General features: G+C 40.5%; 1 protein-coding gene and 1 pseudogene across 1 annotated transcript; one reads left to right on the forward strand and one right to left on the reverse strand.

Moving 5' to 3' along the window:
• The window catches only part of LOC133747049 (adenomatous polyposis coli protein 2-like), an 834579-nt pseudogene that overhangs the window by 185183 nt on the left and 633147 nt on the right, over positions 1–16249 (reverse strand).
• Positions 1419–3896, forward strand: LOC133747334 (E3 ubiquitin-protein ligase XIAP-like). The gene has a single exon (XM_062175733.1). The coding sequence runs from the start codon at positions 1595–1597 to the stop codon at positions 3086–3088; it is 1494 nt and encodes a 497-aa protein (XP_062031717.1). The 5' UTR covers positions 1419–1594; the 3' UTR covers positions 3089–3896.

Below are 16249 nucleotides of genomic sequence, written 5' to 3' on the forward strand. Positions count from 1 at the left end.
TTCCTGGGCCATAGCAGAGAGCTGGCCTGGAAGAGGGGCAACCGGGATAGAATCCAGTGCCCCAACCGGGACTAGAACCCGGTGTGCCGGTGCCGCAAGGCAGAGGATTAGCCTATTAAGCCATGGCACCAGCCAATAATTTCATATTTTATAGTTTGTTTCTTAACCTAAAAGTATATATCTATATTTATATATACATAGGCTGAGGCCAGAGTTAACTATTCCTGCCGATTTCTTTCTAACAGCCCTGATGTTAAACTGCAGCAGCAACATGCCTATCTTCAGGTGTCATAATATGTAAACAAGTAATTACAATCATTTGGTCTCTATTTCCAGTCTTCCTTGAGAATGGGGACTGCCTGAGATACCCAGATTATTCAACAGATAGAATGGGTACAGTGGAAAATGGTTTTCAGGGTGAAATTTTATTTTCATTATCAGCACTGATAGATGAATAAAATAAGTGTGATTTTTCATCTTCTGGACTTAATCATAGTTGTCTGGAGTTATTGCAGACAATCAATGAAGATGCAGTGGGAGGAACATAGGAAAAGTCAAAAGAAATCTCAGAGATGCCAGCCTAGATATCCTTGAGCCACTGAACTAAACTCTCCAGAATTCTGAAGAGACAAAAATATTTTTTCTTTGTTTAATCCACTATTTACTAGACGTTTCTCTCTGATATGCTTGCTTGCTCTATTCATAGCCTAAACTGCAGACATACTGAGCCAGGCTGTATTATGCTTCCATGCTTTGACTCACACAGGCCCCTGTGACTAGATGTGCCTTTTCCCTTTGATCACCTAGCTTTATGAATAAGGTACAGTATACTTTATTACATAATTTTATTCCTCATTTAATCATCTATGACTTCAGTATTACAAATAATTTATATTTGATCCTTATTATAACTTGTATATTCCTCATACTGCTTATAGCACTGACATTTGTTTGCATATGCATTTCTCTGAATTTCTCCTTAACTTTATTCCATTATTGTCCTCTACTGAAAACTTTATTGTATAATTTCATCCCTAATTGTTCCCTTCCCTTCACTAAATTTTAATACTACCAATATGTTCTAGATATCTTTATATATTGCATGCATATCTATGTTAATACATAAACACAGTAAGATTTTTCAATCCTGAGACAAATCATTTTTGCCACTTTGGGCAGTACCATCTCGGTCAAGAATGTATGTTCATAGTCAACATTTTGTAGGCATATGTTCAAATAATAATACAATCTTGACTTTTAGAAATTTAACACAGCTAGTTTCCAGCTGGGGCGGGCGGGGGGGTGGTGGTTGGGGGGTGGGGTGGGAAGAGGGCTTCGCTTTTTCTGGCTGCCCCCTTCCGGCTCCGGGAAGTGGCGGGACGTTGGCGTCGCCCCGAGCGGGCGCGGCGCTAATCAAGGGAAGCCCGGCCGAGGGGCAGGGGCCTGGCCGCAGAGCGGAGTTGGCATTTCCAGCTTGGGGCTCTGGCCGCCCCTGCTCCGAGACCCTCCCCTCAGGACCAAGCCGTTCACCGCTGCTAGTTGGGACCGGCTCTACTGGCGCGAAAAGGTGGACAAGTCCTATTTTCAAGAGAAGATGACTTTTAACAGTTTTGAAGGATCTAAAACTTGTGTACCTGCAGACATCAATAAAGATGAAGAATTTGTAGAAGAGTTTAATAGATTAAAAACTTTTGCTAATTTTCCAAGTAGTAGTCCTGTTTCAGCGTCAACACTGGCACGAGCAGGTTTTCTTTATACTGGTGAAGGAGACACTGTGCGATGCTTTAGTTGTCATGCAGCAGTAGATAGATGGCAATATGGAGACTCAGCAGTTGGAAGACACAGGAAAGTATCCCCAAATTGCAGATTTATCAACGGCTTTTATTTTGAAAATAGTGCTGCACAATCTACAAATCCTGGTGTCCAGAATGGTCAATACAAAGGTGAAAACTACCTGGGAAACAGAAATCATTTTGCTTTAGACAGACCATCTGAGACTCACACAGACTATCTTTTGAGAACTGGACAGGTTGTAGATATATCAGACACCATATACCCGAGGAACCCTGCCATGTGTAGTGAAGAAGCTAGATTAAAGTCCTTTCAGAACTGGCCAGATTATGCCCATCTAACCCCCAGAGAGTTAGCTAGTGCTGGGCTCTACTACACAGGTATTGATGATCAAGTGCAATGCTTTTGTTGTGGTGGAAAACTGAAAAATTGGGAACCTTGTGATCGTGCCTGGTCGGAACATAGGCGACACTTTCCTAATTGCTTCTTTGTTTTGGGCCGGAACGTTAATATTCGAAGTGAATCTGATGTTGTGAGTTCTGATAGGAATTTTCCAAATTCAACAAATCCTCCAAGAAATCCAGCCATGGCAGATTATGAAGCACGGATCATTTCTTTTGGGACGTGGATATACTCAGTTAACAAGGAGCAGCTTGCAAGAGCTGGATTTTATGCTTTAGGTGAAGGTGATAAAGTAAAGTGCTTTCACTGTGGAGGAGGGCTAACTGATTGGAAGCCCAATGAAGACCCTTGGGAACAACATGCTAAGTGGTATCCAGGGTGTAAATATCTATTAGAAGAGAAAGGACAAGAATATATAAACAATATTCATTTAACTCATTCACTTGAGGAGTCTCTGGCAAGAACTGCTGAAAACACACCATCACAAACTAAAAGAATTGATGATACCATCTTCCAAAGTCCTATGGTACAAGAAGCTATACGAATGGGATTCAGTTTCAGGGACATTAAGAAAATAATGGAGGAAAAAGTTCAGATGTGTGGGAGCAACTATAAATCACTTGAGGTTCTGGTTGCAGATCTAGTGAATGCTCAGAAAAACAGTACACAAGATGAATCAAGTCAGACTTCATTACAGAAAGAAGTTAGTACTGAAGAGCAGCTAAGGCGCCTGCAAGAGGAGAAGCTTTGCAAAATCTGCATGGATAGAAATATTGCTGTAGTTTTTATTCCTTGTGGACATCTGGTCACTTGTAAACAATGTGCTGAAGCAGTTGACAAATGCCCCATGTGCTATACAGTGATTACTTTCAAGCAAAAAATTTTTATGTCTTAATCTAACTCCACAATAGGCATGTTATGTTCCTCTTATTACCATGATTGAATGTGTGGTATGAGCTGACTTTAATCCGCACTGAATTCCATTAACATTTGCTACCAATTAGGGGGAAAAAGTCATGGGTTAGTTGGCAGTCTTAAATTTGAATTTCTGGATTTTTCAGGTTATTAACTGTATTATTTTTCCAGTTGTTTTACTGTTATTTAGTTGAAACCTTAGACTAAGAAGCATCACATTATAACTGATCACAGTGTGTATTGGTAGTACACTGACTTAGTTTCTAAATGTAAGTGAATTAATTGTCTGAGTTTTTCATTCTTTTCAGATAGACTTAGCAAAGGGAGCATTCTGTAGAAACTTGGAGATTAGAACTTATCTCCCCAATCACATAATTTGTTTAGTGTGAAAAAGGAATGAACCGTTCATCTGGTGGAAAGATAGAGATTATTTTTAGATGCTTATCTTTGTGTTTTAGATTCTGTTCTTTTTAAAATTATGAACACACACTTGCATGAATAATTTCAAAAAGTGATTTTGCCATTTTTCATAGGGTATTCAATGATACAATGTTATCTAGCCAAGATGTACTGACATGGAAAGAGGTCAAAGATATTTTAAGTATAAAATGCAAGTAGCAAAACACTGTGTATATTATGAGCCAAGTCAAGATATGTGTGTTTTGTATTTGTATAGAACAAAACACCTGGAAAGATAAGCACCAAACTTAAATGTGATTTCTCTTGAGGGGGGTGGGAGGATGGGTCCCACAGAGGGTATATAGGGGCCTTTCACTTTCTGTTTTTTTCCTTTTATTCTGTTTGAATTTTTGTAAGTATGTATTACTTTTGTAATCAGAATTTGTAGAAAATATTTTACTGATTTAAAGGCTTAGGCATGTTCAAACGCCTGCAAAACTACTTATTGCTCAGCTTTAGTTTTTCTAATCCAAGAAGGCAGGGCAGTTAACCTTTTTGGTGCCAATGTGAAATTTAAATGTTTTTATGTTTTTCCTGCTTTGTGGATGAAAAATATTTCTGAGTGGTAGTTTTCTGACAGGTAGACCATGTCTTATCTTGTTTCAAAATAAATATTTCTGATTTTGTAAAATGAAATATAAAATATGTCTCAGATCTTTCAATTAATTAGTAAGGATTCATCCTTGATCCTTGCTAGTTTAAGCCTGCCTAAGTCACTTTACTAAAAGATCTTTGTTAACCCAGTATTTTAAACATCTGTCAGCTTATGTAGGTAAAAGTAGAAGCATGTTTGTATACTGCTTGTAGTTATAGTGACAGCTGTCCATATTGAGATTCTCATATCATCTTGTATCTTAAAGTTTCATGTGAGTTTTTACTGTTAGGATAGTTAAGATGTACATAAGACAAAAGGTTAAGTCTTTCTTGTACCTATATTTTTGTTGTTGTTTTGACTAGTAATAGTAATAGATACTTCTGAAGTTAATGTTCTCTCAAGATCCTTTAAAGTCTCTTAGAAATTATAAAATACTGACAAGAAAAGAATAGCTGTTTTTTTAAAAAAACACGAGTACAACTCAGTGTGATTAAGAAATAGAAGTTTAAAAATGCTTCATAGAGCACCCAAGGTTTACATTACAAGATTTCTTGCATCAGATCTATTACAGAGGTCAATGAGGCATTTACTGCAACGTTTGAGAGTGCAACTTTTTAAAAATGATCTTTTTTGTTGTATTTTCTAAGAGAAGCATATTGTTATGCTTTCCTAACCTCTGTTGATTACTACATTAAGTGATATTCATTTAAAACCCTGTAGATTTCAACGACAGTTTAAAAAAATGAAGTGACGATGACTGCCCTGTTTTTGTTTCATTTCTGTAAATCAGCAGTTCTTCACCTTTGCACTAGCTTCCCCTTAGGTTTACTGAGATAGTCATTAAGTTGAATTTGACCTCTGTAGTGTAAGCCTTAAATTTTAGTTTCAATTTAAAGCATTTTATAAGGGGGAAAAGGTGTTCAAGTATTTAAAGTATGTTTTCCGGGACACTTCAACTGTAAGTCAGGTAGATAGTTCAAGCTAGCTGTTAGGCAAGGACTCAAGGACTGGATTGTTTTAACATAAGGCTTTTCCTGTTCTTGGAGCCTCAGTTCATTAAAACTCTTTTTTTAAAGCTTGTGTGCTTTAGAGTTAAGCAACTCATTTTTTTTCCCCCTCTCCATGAGTTGCGAAATTTAATGCATGAAGCTGATATGGCTAACAAGTTTATTTTAAGAATTGTTTAGAAATGCTGTTGCTTCAGGTTCTTAAAATCGCTCAGCACTCCAACTTCTAATCAGATTTTTGGAAACCTACCAGTGTGTTTCTGTGTTCGCACTGCAAAAAGCACCATATTCTTTCCAGCTAATTGTGTACAATTTGATTACTTGCAAGGTCAGAACTGTAACAACATCTGAATCTACACCTCCCCTCTTCTGTCACCCCCACTACTCCCCATAGTTATCAGTATTTCCATGTAGACATTACCCTGCTGTATAAAATTCACTCTAGAGTTTCAAAGACATCACTCATATTATCCTATTTTGGTCATGTGAAAATTCATGTTATTTTGTAGTGAACAATTGTCTTTATAATATTTAGTTGGCTGATAAAAAATCTTGTCTTAATTTTTGAGAAATGAGTGTAGCATTTATAAAATAAACTGGCTTATCAATTAAAAAAAAGAAATTTAACACAAAAGCTCTGCATGAGGCCAACATTAAAAATAAGTACACTTTCCTAATTTATATTTCAACCTACTCCTTGGTTTGACTTTTCCCTTTCATCTATGTAAGACATTTATCCTAATTCAAATTATTTCTATTGAGAATGGCAGGTGGACAGACTCAAATGGTTAAGACAAAAAGGTTAATATTGACTGATGAAACAGATTGGGAAAAATTTTGACTTCAGACATAGTTTAATTCAGAGTATAAAAAGCATCACTACAATTCAGTTCTTTCATTCTTTTGGGTCTGCCATGTTCTCTAACTTTGACTTATTGCAAATTTGTATTCTGTAGCCTATGGGTCACAATTTTGTAAATTTCTCTTCAGAGTATATTTATTGAAGTCAGAAACCTCCTGCCACAGTGTTAGGAAGGGAATGCCAAGAGAGGAAGGCCTGAGAAACTTCTCAAAGTGGATTCTTTTAAGTACAATTCAAGGGAGGAGCAGAACACAGCTTTGTAATCTTGATATTAAAAAAGAACAAAGCAAGAAAAATATATTAGATATGCTGCAGAACGGTATTAGAATAAAAAGAAATAAATAGGCCAATGGAATGCAATAAAGACCTATAAGTAAACGCACATATCTACAGGAAACTGATCTTTGACAAAGGTGCTCAGAATATGCATTAGAGAAAGGGACATGTTCTCAATAAATGATGCAGGGAGAATTGGATTTCTAAAGGAAGAAGAATGGAAATAGACTATCTTTCACTATGCATAAAGGCCTACATGCAAGACTTGAAACTATGAAACTACTAAAAGAAATCATAGGATATGATTAGACACAGATTATAGCAAGGTTATTATAAAATCAGGCTGCAAATGCACAAGAAACAAAAGCAAAAACATACAAATAGGACTTCCTTAAACTGAAGTGCCACAAAGGAAACAATCAACAGAGTAAACAGACATCCTACAGAATGGAAACAACCTAAATGCCAATGAAGTGATGAATGGGTGAAAAAATGTAGCTTATACATACAAATACAATAGATTGCCAGTCAGCACTTTTATCTGTGACAACATGGATGGAACTGTAGGTCATAATGTTAAGTGAAATAGGTCAAGCACAGAAAGACAACTACAATATGATCTCACTCATATGTGGAATCTAAAGTTTATTTAAAAGTTGAAAGTAGGAACTAGCACAGTAGACACCACTTGCAGTGCCAGCATCCCATATGGGTACCAGTTTGAGTCCTGGCTACTCCACTTCTGATCCAGCTCCCTGCTATGGCCTGGGAAAGCAGTGGAAGATGGCCCAAGGCCTTGGCCCTTGCACCTGTGTGGGAGACCCATAAGAAGCTTCTCAATCCTGGCTTTGGAACGGCACAGCTCTGGCCTTTGCAGCCATCTGAGGAGTGAACTAGCAGATGGACCGCTGCCTCTCTCTGCCTCTGCCTCTTTCTGTAACTCTGCCTTGCAAATAAGTAAATACATATTTAAAAATAGAATAAAATTAGAATAGTGGTTAAATAGTGGTTATCAGAGACAGAGGAGAGTAGAAGAGAGGGAGGCATGGGTGAAATTTGGTTACTGGCAGTGGGTAGTAATTACAGTAAAATAGAATAAAAAATTTTTGGTGTTCTGCTGCAGAATGGAGTGAATAGATAATATACTGTGCACTTTTCTAAAAGTAAAACAGAAAGGATTTTGAATATTTTCATGATTAAAAATGCTAAATGTTTGAGGATATTGATGTCTTTACCCTGATTTGAATGTTATGTAATGGATATATGTGTTGAAACATCAGAAGACAATCCACAAATATATTTTTAGATGTTTATTTACTTATTTTTCATTTACTTGAAAGGGAGATGGAGAGACAGGGAGAGAAAAAAATCTTACATCTGCTGGTTCACTCTTTAAATGCCTGCAGCATCAAGGGCTAGGGCAAGCTGAAGCCAGCAGACAGGATCTCCATTAGCATTTCCCATGTGAGTGGCAGGGGCACAGTCACCTGTGCTATCACCTGTTGTGCCCAAGATGTATTAGCAGGAAACTAGATCTGTACAGCATATCTAGATTTGAAATTGGCACTCTAATATGGAATATTGATAATTTTTATGTATCAATTAAGAGTATAGGATTTCTGTTACCAATGAAAATTATATTTCTTCGTATTTCATCACCTGGGGCATCTGCTAATATCTGAACTAACCCCCATAACTTACGAGTGCAAAACCATCAAGAAGGACTATTGTTGAATAAGGAAAACAGCTTATAAAGTAAAAAATAGAGCTGGCAGAGGCACTGGAATAGAAAAATTAAAAACTGTTTTTTTATTCCCATGGGGTTATGGGCTGAATGGTGTTCTCCCAAATTTGCTTGTAAAACTCTAAGCCCTAGTACATCACCATGTAAGTATATTTGGAGATAGGTTCCTTAAAAACATAATTAAGGTAAAATGGTTATTTTACTATATTATGACTGATGCCCTTATGAGACTGATTAACAATACTGGGAAAGTGACAGAGGGAGAAGACAGCCACCCACAGCCCAGGAATGAGGACTTGCAACAAATCAACCTTACTGACACCTTCATCCTGGACTTCTATTCTCCAAAATTGTGGTAAAATACATTTTTGTTGTTTAAATCACCCAGTCTGTGGTACTTCATTTCTGCAGGAATGTTTTTCCTCTTAAATTTTTATTAATATAAAGAGAACAGATTTCATGTATTTTACAGGTACAGTTCTAAGAAGATAGCTATACATTTCTCTCTCCTCCTTTCCCTCCCTCAATCCCTCTCCTTCCTCTCTTTTTTCTTTACTTTTTGCAGACATAATTGCAATCCACTCTATAATCACAGGCTTAATTCAACACTAGCCATCATATTGAATAAGTAAAAGTAATAAGAACATAGATCCAGAACATAATACCAGAAATTTATTTGTTCTTTATAATATCCTGAAGCATATCTTCTAAGAACTGTATCTGGGGATGAATCATGGTGGTACCAATACAATTGTAAAGAAAACCCCATCAAACCAATAACTACCAAAAGGTGGTTGAGAAGACTGACAAAGGCAAAACCATGGCAAGGTTTTATTGGGATGTTTGAAGCATTTTAATTGCTGAGGGCCAAAGAGCAATAGTATCTGGTCATTATGAGAGGTTTTAGATAAATCTAAACTTTTCCAAAAAAATCTCCAAGGGAAACTGTCCAGATATCCTCCACCAGGTCAACATCTTGGCTAAGTCCATTTGTTGAACAGGGTAAGTTTGCAAATTTCAAAGGAAAATTCTTAGGGATCCATCTCCAAATCCTCATTTGTCTGCTCCTGACTTACTTTTGTTTCCAAACTTTTAAAAATATTTATTTATTTGAAAGACAGGGTGACATAGAGAAAGAGAGAGACTAGGAGAGAGAGAGAGAGAGAGAGAGAGAGAGAGAGAGAGAGAGAGAGAGAACCATCCACTGGTTCACTTTCCAAATAGCTGCAGCAGCTGGGATTGGGTGAGGACAGGGCCAGGAGCCTGGAACTCTATCTGGGTTTCCCTTGTGGGTGTCAAAGGCCTGGCATTGCAGGTGGTGGCTTAAGGTGCTGCACCACAATGCCAGCTCCCTGTTTTCTAATATTAATCTTTTAAAGGTAATTATTTTTCTTTTGTTAATAATGTAAAAATATAGGCAGCAACATCATTCCTTCTAAATTATTCATATATAGTGGCCGGCACCATGGCTCAACAGGCTAATCCTCTGCCTAGCAGTGCCAGCACACTGGGTTCTAGTCCTGGTTGGGGTGCCAGATTCTGTCCTGGTTGCCCCTCTTCCAGGCCAGCTCTCTGCCATGGCCCGGGAGTGCAGAGGAGGATGGCCCAAGTGCTTGGGCCCTGTACCCCATGGGAGACCAGGAGAAGCACCTGGCTCCTGCCTTCGGATCAGGGTGGTGTGCTGGCTGCGGTGTCCATTGGAGGGTGAACCAATGGCAAAGGAATACCTTTCTCTCTGTCTCTCTCTCACTGTCCACTCTGTCAAAAATTTAAAAAAATATTCATATATTTCCCTTTAATCACCATATATTTTAAATTTCATTATCTCAGTATAATTTTCTTTTTGTCTTCATATCAATCACCTGTGTGTGTGTGTGTGTGTGTATCTTTTAACATCCTGATGAAGTTCAATTCTGTTGGGAACATGTGAGCATCTTGGTTGATTTTTCATTGTGAGGTTATAGGGTCCACAAAAACCCTGGATTTCCTTGGTAAAGTTCATACACCCGGTGTTTCAAACACAAATTGGGCCAGAGTAGTGATTCCCCCTTTCCAGATAATGTATTTTTAAATTTATTGGATTTTTATTGGACTATAAATTGGTGTTTTATTTTTTCAAGTTCTATTGGATTTTTTTAAGATTTTATTTATTTATCTGAGAGGTAGAGTTACACACAGTGAGAAGAGGAGACAGAAAGGTCGTCTGTCTGGTGGTTAACTCCCCAAATGGCCGCAATGGCCAGAACTGCACTGATGTGAAGCCAGGAGGCAGGAGCCCCCTCTAGGTCTCCCATGCAGGTGCAGGGGCCAAGGACTTGGGCCATCCCCCACTGCACCCCCAGGCCACAGTAGAGAGCTGGACTGGAAGAGGAGCAGCCGGGACTAGAACTGGCACCCATATGGGATGCCAGCACTGCAGGCAGAGGACCAACCTACTGCGTCTCAGCACCGGACCTTCTATTGGAATTTTTTATAGATACAAGAATCTTTCCTTTATTTTATTCTGGTATGTGCAGTGTTTCTTTGATTTATGTTTCCTTGTGAATTTTCAGTTTTTCCCCATTTTTATTGTAATTGAAATGACCTACTTTTCAGCCATTCCCTTGTATCTGCTTTTCATTCTGTCATTTCCTTTTTGAAATTAATCATTTCTCGGCTGTTCTCTCTGTAGTGGGAGACAGCCTGTTGGGTTTTCCCACCCAACAATAAACCTTTTCCCTTACAAAAAAAAAAAAGAAATTAATCATTTCTCAAATTGATTACAATATTCTTTGTTAGACAACATATTTATTCTTTTTTCATTTTTTGTTTTCAAGTTAGAATTTACAAGTATCACTTCTATATACGTCTTTACCATGTTGGTGTAATTTAATCCTAGCAGTATAAATTTATGGCAATTGGTATTGGCTTTATCATTGTAAAATAATTAAATCCCTCAACATTTTTCATTTTTTTCCATGAGGACTTTCATGAATCCAGTTTTCCAGAGCCATCTTAGAAAATGGCCCTGGCCATTGTAGCCATTTGGGGAGTGAACCAGTGGATGGAAGCTCTTTTTGTCTCTCTCTATCTGTCTCTGTCTGTCTCTCTCTGTTTCTCCATCTATGTAACTTTCAAATAAGTCTTTTAAAAATGGAGACACAGAGGATGGAGACACAGAGGATGGAGACCCATGAAGACACATGCTTAAAGCACAAGGAATAGGACTTTCAAGAGCTGACATGGAGTACAGAGATTTTACAAATGACAACATATAACAGTGAAGAGAGGTCACAGTTCTATGGAGAGTGACATTGCAGAAAACACATGGGGTTTCAGGCACCGCAATGGAGATATATGAAGCCTGACATGGTTCCAGGCACATGGGGATGGAGACACTGGGGCAGACAGGGTCTACACTTATAGGTTTTGGAAACAAATGAGAAAATTAAGAGAATACAGATAAATTAGTGCTTAGAGAAAATTGAATCCTTAAGTGAATATATTAGGACACTGAAACCAAAATCATCTTAGCTTCTTTCTCAAAAATTACAGTTGAAAAATGTTGAAGAACATTTAAATAAAAGCAGGTAACAGATGACAACAGACATCAATTTAAAAAGTTGGTAGTCACAAAAGTACTACAGAAACATATAAGGAAAAACATATTTTAAAAGTTAAGAAAATAAATAAACCAATAACTAATATCAGGAAATTAAAACAGAATCATTCTTTATAGAGCTTACAGAAATTAATAAGAGGATTTTGCTAAATTCATAAAAGTAAAAATTTATTAATAAGAGGATTTTGCTAAATTCATAAAAGTAAAAATTTGACTCCAGAGATGAAAATCTGCTAGATTCTGAAAATCAATTACCCAAAACACAAATATGAGATCAAATAAAAAAATTCCCATATAATTTAATAAGTTGAACCTATTTTTAAGAAGCCAAATCAACCAAGAAAAAAGCTCCGACTGGCACCACTTCTCAATAGGCTAATCCTCCAGCATCCAGGGTTCTAGTCCCAGTCGGGGTGCCAGATTCTGTCCCGGTTGCCAATCTCCTGGTCCAGCTCTCTGCTGTTGCCCAGGAGTGCAGTGGAGGATGGCCCAAGTCCTTGGGCCCTGCAACCCACATGGGAGACCAGAAGAAGCACCTGGCTCCTGGCTTTAGATCAGTGTGGTGTGCCGGCTGCAGTGCCCATTTGAGGGTGAACCAATGGTAAAGGAAGACTTTTCTGTCTGTCTCTCTCTCTCACTGTCCACTCTGCTTGTCAAAAAAAAAAAAAATAAGTTTCACACACAAATTTTGGGTCCAGATATATGGAATATTCCAAACTCTTTTTTTTCTTTTTCTTTTTTTTTTTTTTTTTTTGTGGCCGGTGCACCATGCTGATTTGAAGCCAGGAGCCAGGTGCTTCTCCTGGTCTCCCATGCGGGTGTAGGGCCCAAGGACCTGAGCCATCCTCCACTTCCTTCCTGGGCCACAGCAGACAGCTGGACTGGAAGAGGAGCAACCGGGACAGAATCCGGCACCCCGACCTGGACTAAAACCAGGGATGCTGGTGCCACAGGTGGAGGATTAGCCTAGTGAGCCGTGGTGCAGGCCAGAATATTCCAAACTTTTAAGAAAGAAAAAATAGGCCGGCGCCGTAGCTCAACAGGCTAATCCTCCGCCTTGCGGCGCTGGCACACCGGGTTCTAGTCCCGGTCGGGGCACCGATCCTGTCCCGGTTGCCCCTCTTCCAGGCCAGCTCTCTGCTGTGGCCAGGGAGTGCAGTGGAGGATGGCCCAAGTCCTTGGGCCCTGCACCCAATGGGAGACCAGGAGAAGCACCTGGCTCCTGCCATCAGATCAGCACGGTGCGCCGGCCGCAGCGCGCTACCGCGGCGGCCATTGGAGGGTGAACCAATGGCAAAAGGAAGACCTTTCTCTCTGTCTCCCTCTACTGTCCACTCTGCCTGTCAAAAATTAAAAAAAAAAAAAAGAAAGAAAGAAAGAAAGAAAAGCTTAAATTTCCCAAACAAGCTTCAACTGGAACTAAACAGAGAATATATTTCAATTTCTTTTAGGAAGCCAGTGTTGTATATATGATGCAAAGAACCTCAGGATATGAATTAAAAATGAAATAGCTTCTGTTTCATAAACAGGTAATATCCTAAGCAAATTATTATTATGTGAATTCATTCATACAGGAAAACATAGTAGGTCAATAACAAGTGAGACACTAAAATGTGAAGAGCATTCAACATTCTCAAGCAGACCCAGGTAGAAAAAGTGAGGGAATTATATGATCATTTATATTAAGTGTTAAAAAATATATAATAAAATTCAGTATCCAGACAGAAAAATCAACTTTTGGCAAAATTGCAAAAACAGTGATTTCCAGTATGTGATCTAAAATGGACTACAACAAACTACTTAACACAAGATCAGGGAAAGTTTTTCCCCTGGGAACAGACCCAGCCATGCCTGCCTTCTCCCCCATCTCTCTTTAACAGGGAAATCAAACAACAAAAAAGTATCAACCTTTAAGTAAACCAGCAAATGTGTCAATATACCCAGATTACACCCATTACATACAGGCAATCAATGTAATCCTGAATTACATACAACTGACAAGTGAGTGTAACGAGATCACTGGGTAAAATGTCATTACCGGCGTGTCCCATATGGGTGTCAGTTCGAGTCCCGGCTGCGCCGCTTCCCATCCAGCTCACTGGGAAAGCAGTGGAAGATGCCCAAGTCCTTGGGCCCCTGCACCCACATCGGGAACAGGGAAAAAGCTCCTGGCTCCTGGCTTCGGACTGGCCCAGCTCTGGCCTTGTGGCTATCTGGGGAGTGACCAGTGGACAGAAGACTTCTCCCTCCCCCTTCCCTCCCCTCTCCTCTCTCCTTCTCCCTCTGCCTTCCAAATAAATGATCTTTAAAACCTGTCATTACTAACAGCAATAGGAAATCATATTAAAGGACAAAAGACTAGAAAATACATATCTATAAGGAAAACGAATCAAGAAGATTAACCACGCAATATCTTTAAACGTTGTTCAAACGAACATTACAGAAACTTCCCAAAGGAGAAATCGTTCGGATATGAAGAATCACAAAGATCAGAAGTCGATGATCCGCAGTTGGCGGTGACTCACCTGGAGCGGCTTCTGCAGCTCACGGCGAACTCTGGAGGTCCCGTGAGCCCCGAGGAACACAGAGGCCACAGCGACCCCACCCGGAAATCAGGCACCAGGGCGGCCTCAGACCCCAAACCCCGCCCACACTCCCGTCGCCTGGCAACAACTTCCCCACGCCCACTCAGCCAGCGAGCGTGCTGATTGGCTATGGCCTTTGTGACGCCCCTCACGCCCATTGACATTGCAGCTGTCCAATCAGGGGCCCCGGTGAGGGTAGCGGACAACTTCCTCATCTCGCGAGACCCCTGTGTCCTAGTGGTGTCCAGACTACAGCGGGAAGAGCGTCCCCGCGGTGGCTCGGCCTTCTCTGCTCTGAGAAGGGGAAGCCGGAGACCTCACGAGCGGGGAGTGGTGAGTGTGTGGGGCCAGGTTTCCCAGAAGGGGCCGTGGGCGGATGGATCCTGCAGAACCAACTACAGAGGGACCTGGACTTCCCCCACGTGAGCTCTTCCATCCGCGGACCCCACCGCTTAGGGCTGGGCCGGGTCCGGACACGGGCGACAGGCCCTGTCCCTGCACCAGCGGCCTCGGCTCCCTCCAGAGCCTTCTCTCTCCGTCTCCGTGCGTGCAGTCCACCTCTCCCCAGGTCGTGTGGGAAGGACGGAGGGAGATCGGGGAGGGTGGATGGGCTGTGGCGTTCACGCGGCGAGGAGGTTGGGGGTCATCGGTCCCTCCTTCCTCCCCAGCCGTGCACGTTACAAGCTGGGGAAGTCAGAAATGAAAGTCTTATTTTGCTCAGCTCAGCTTTTCAGGCCAGGGTTGGGGTTGGCATCTGATGATGAACTTGCTGGCAGAGCTCAGAGGCAGTGCAGGCATCACCATGACACTTTAAAGGGTGTACTTTGGTGACCATTTCACAAGAGAGGAAAGCAGAGAATGCCCACCCGACCCTCCAGTGCAAAATATCCGTGAGCCTCTCCTCATTTTATGCTTGTTAAGCGCGGACATTAGAACATCAGTGGGTTTGTTTCCTTTTGCAGACTTTGCATGGTGATGTCACCTCTACCCACCCTCCTTTTTTTCCTTGTCTTGGTTCCTAAAACTGCCTATGCCTGATGTCCAAAATACCTCCCTCCAGGAGTGCCTAATGAATGCCAGCCCCTGTGTCACTCATCCTGGGGGGCAGCCCCTGGCCCTGAGCCTTTGCCTGGGAGCAGTGACTTGAGCTGGGTTCAAACTCCTGGTATATCTGCTGTCTGTATCTCTAAGCCCTTGGGACGTTCAGATTTCCTTCTCCATTTCTGGGAGACATAACAGTCAGTTACTCAGATGCTGGTATATGCAACTTGATTCTTTCAGACTTGAGAAGGGAGAAGGGTGTCACAGAAGACACGGAAAAACCACTCTAGCTAAGTAGCCCCAGACCTGAAAAGTTCGGGACCCAGCAGTTTTTGGCGCCAGAGAGTTATAGTCAGAGTGTAATGTGAGCCAAGTGAAGCCGCCTGAGAGGGTAAGACTGCCTGTGGAGAAAGGCTTATGAATTTGAGAATTTGCACCTGCAGTGTGATAAAATGCATATTTGTCCCTATTTTCTGGTGCAGAGATTTTAGTGTTCAAACACCTTGTATATTAGTACATGTTCTATGACTTTGGTTTACTGAGAAGATAAATTAAAATATCCCTTGGCTTTCAGGGGTTCAATAAATTTCATATTCAACTTTATAATTTTCTCAAGATTTTTGTTTGAGATTGACAGTATTACTGTTTCCTCCTGTAAATTTACTTTTAAACTACATATAGTCTCAATGTTTGTCACGATCATTATTTATTGTACTGTGTTGCCAAAACTGACAAAAATATTTTATGAGACCACTTTTCCCAAAGACCCCTTCTGAGCCAGCTCCCTCTTAATGCACCGTAGCAAAACAGCAGAAGAATGGGAAAAATACTTGGACTCCTACCACCCATGTGGGAGACCTGGATAGAGTTCTTGGCTCCTGGCTTCAGCCTGGCCCAGTCCTGGCTATTATGCACATTTGGAGAGTGGACCATCAGATGGAAGATCTCTCTCTCCCTCACTGTCTCTATAA

This window comes from Lepus europaeus, chromosome 18 (assembly GCF_033115175.1).
Source record: "Lepus europaeus isolate LE1 chromosome 18, mLepTim1.pri, whole genome shotgun sequence".
Lineage (NCBI taxonomy): Eukaryota > Metazoa > Chordata > Mammalia > Lagomorpha > Leporidae > Lepus > Lepus europaeus.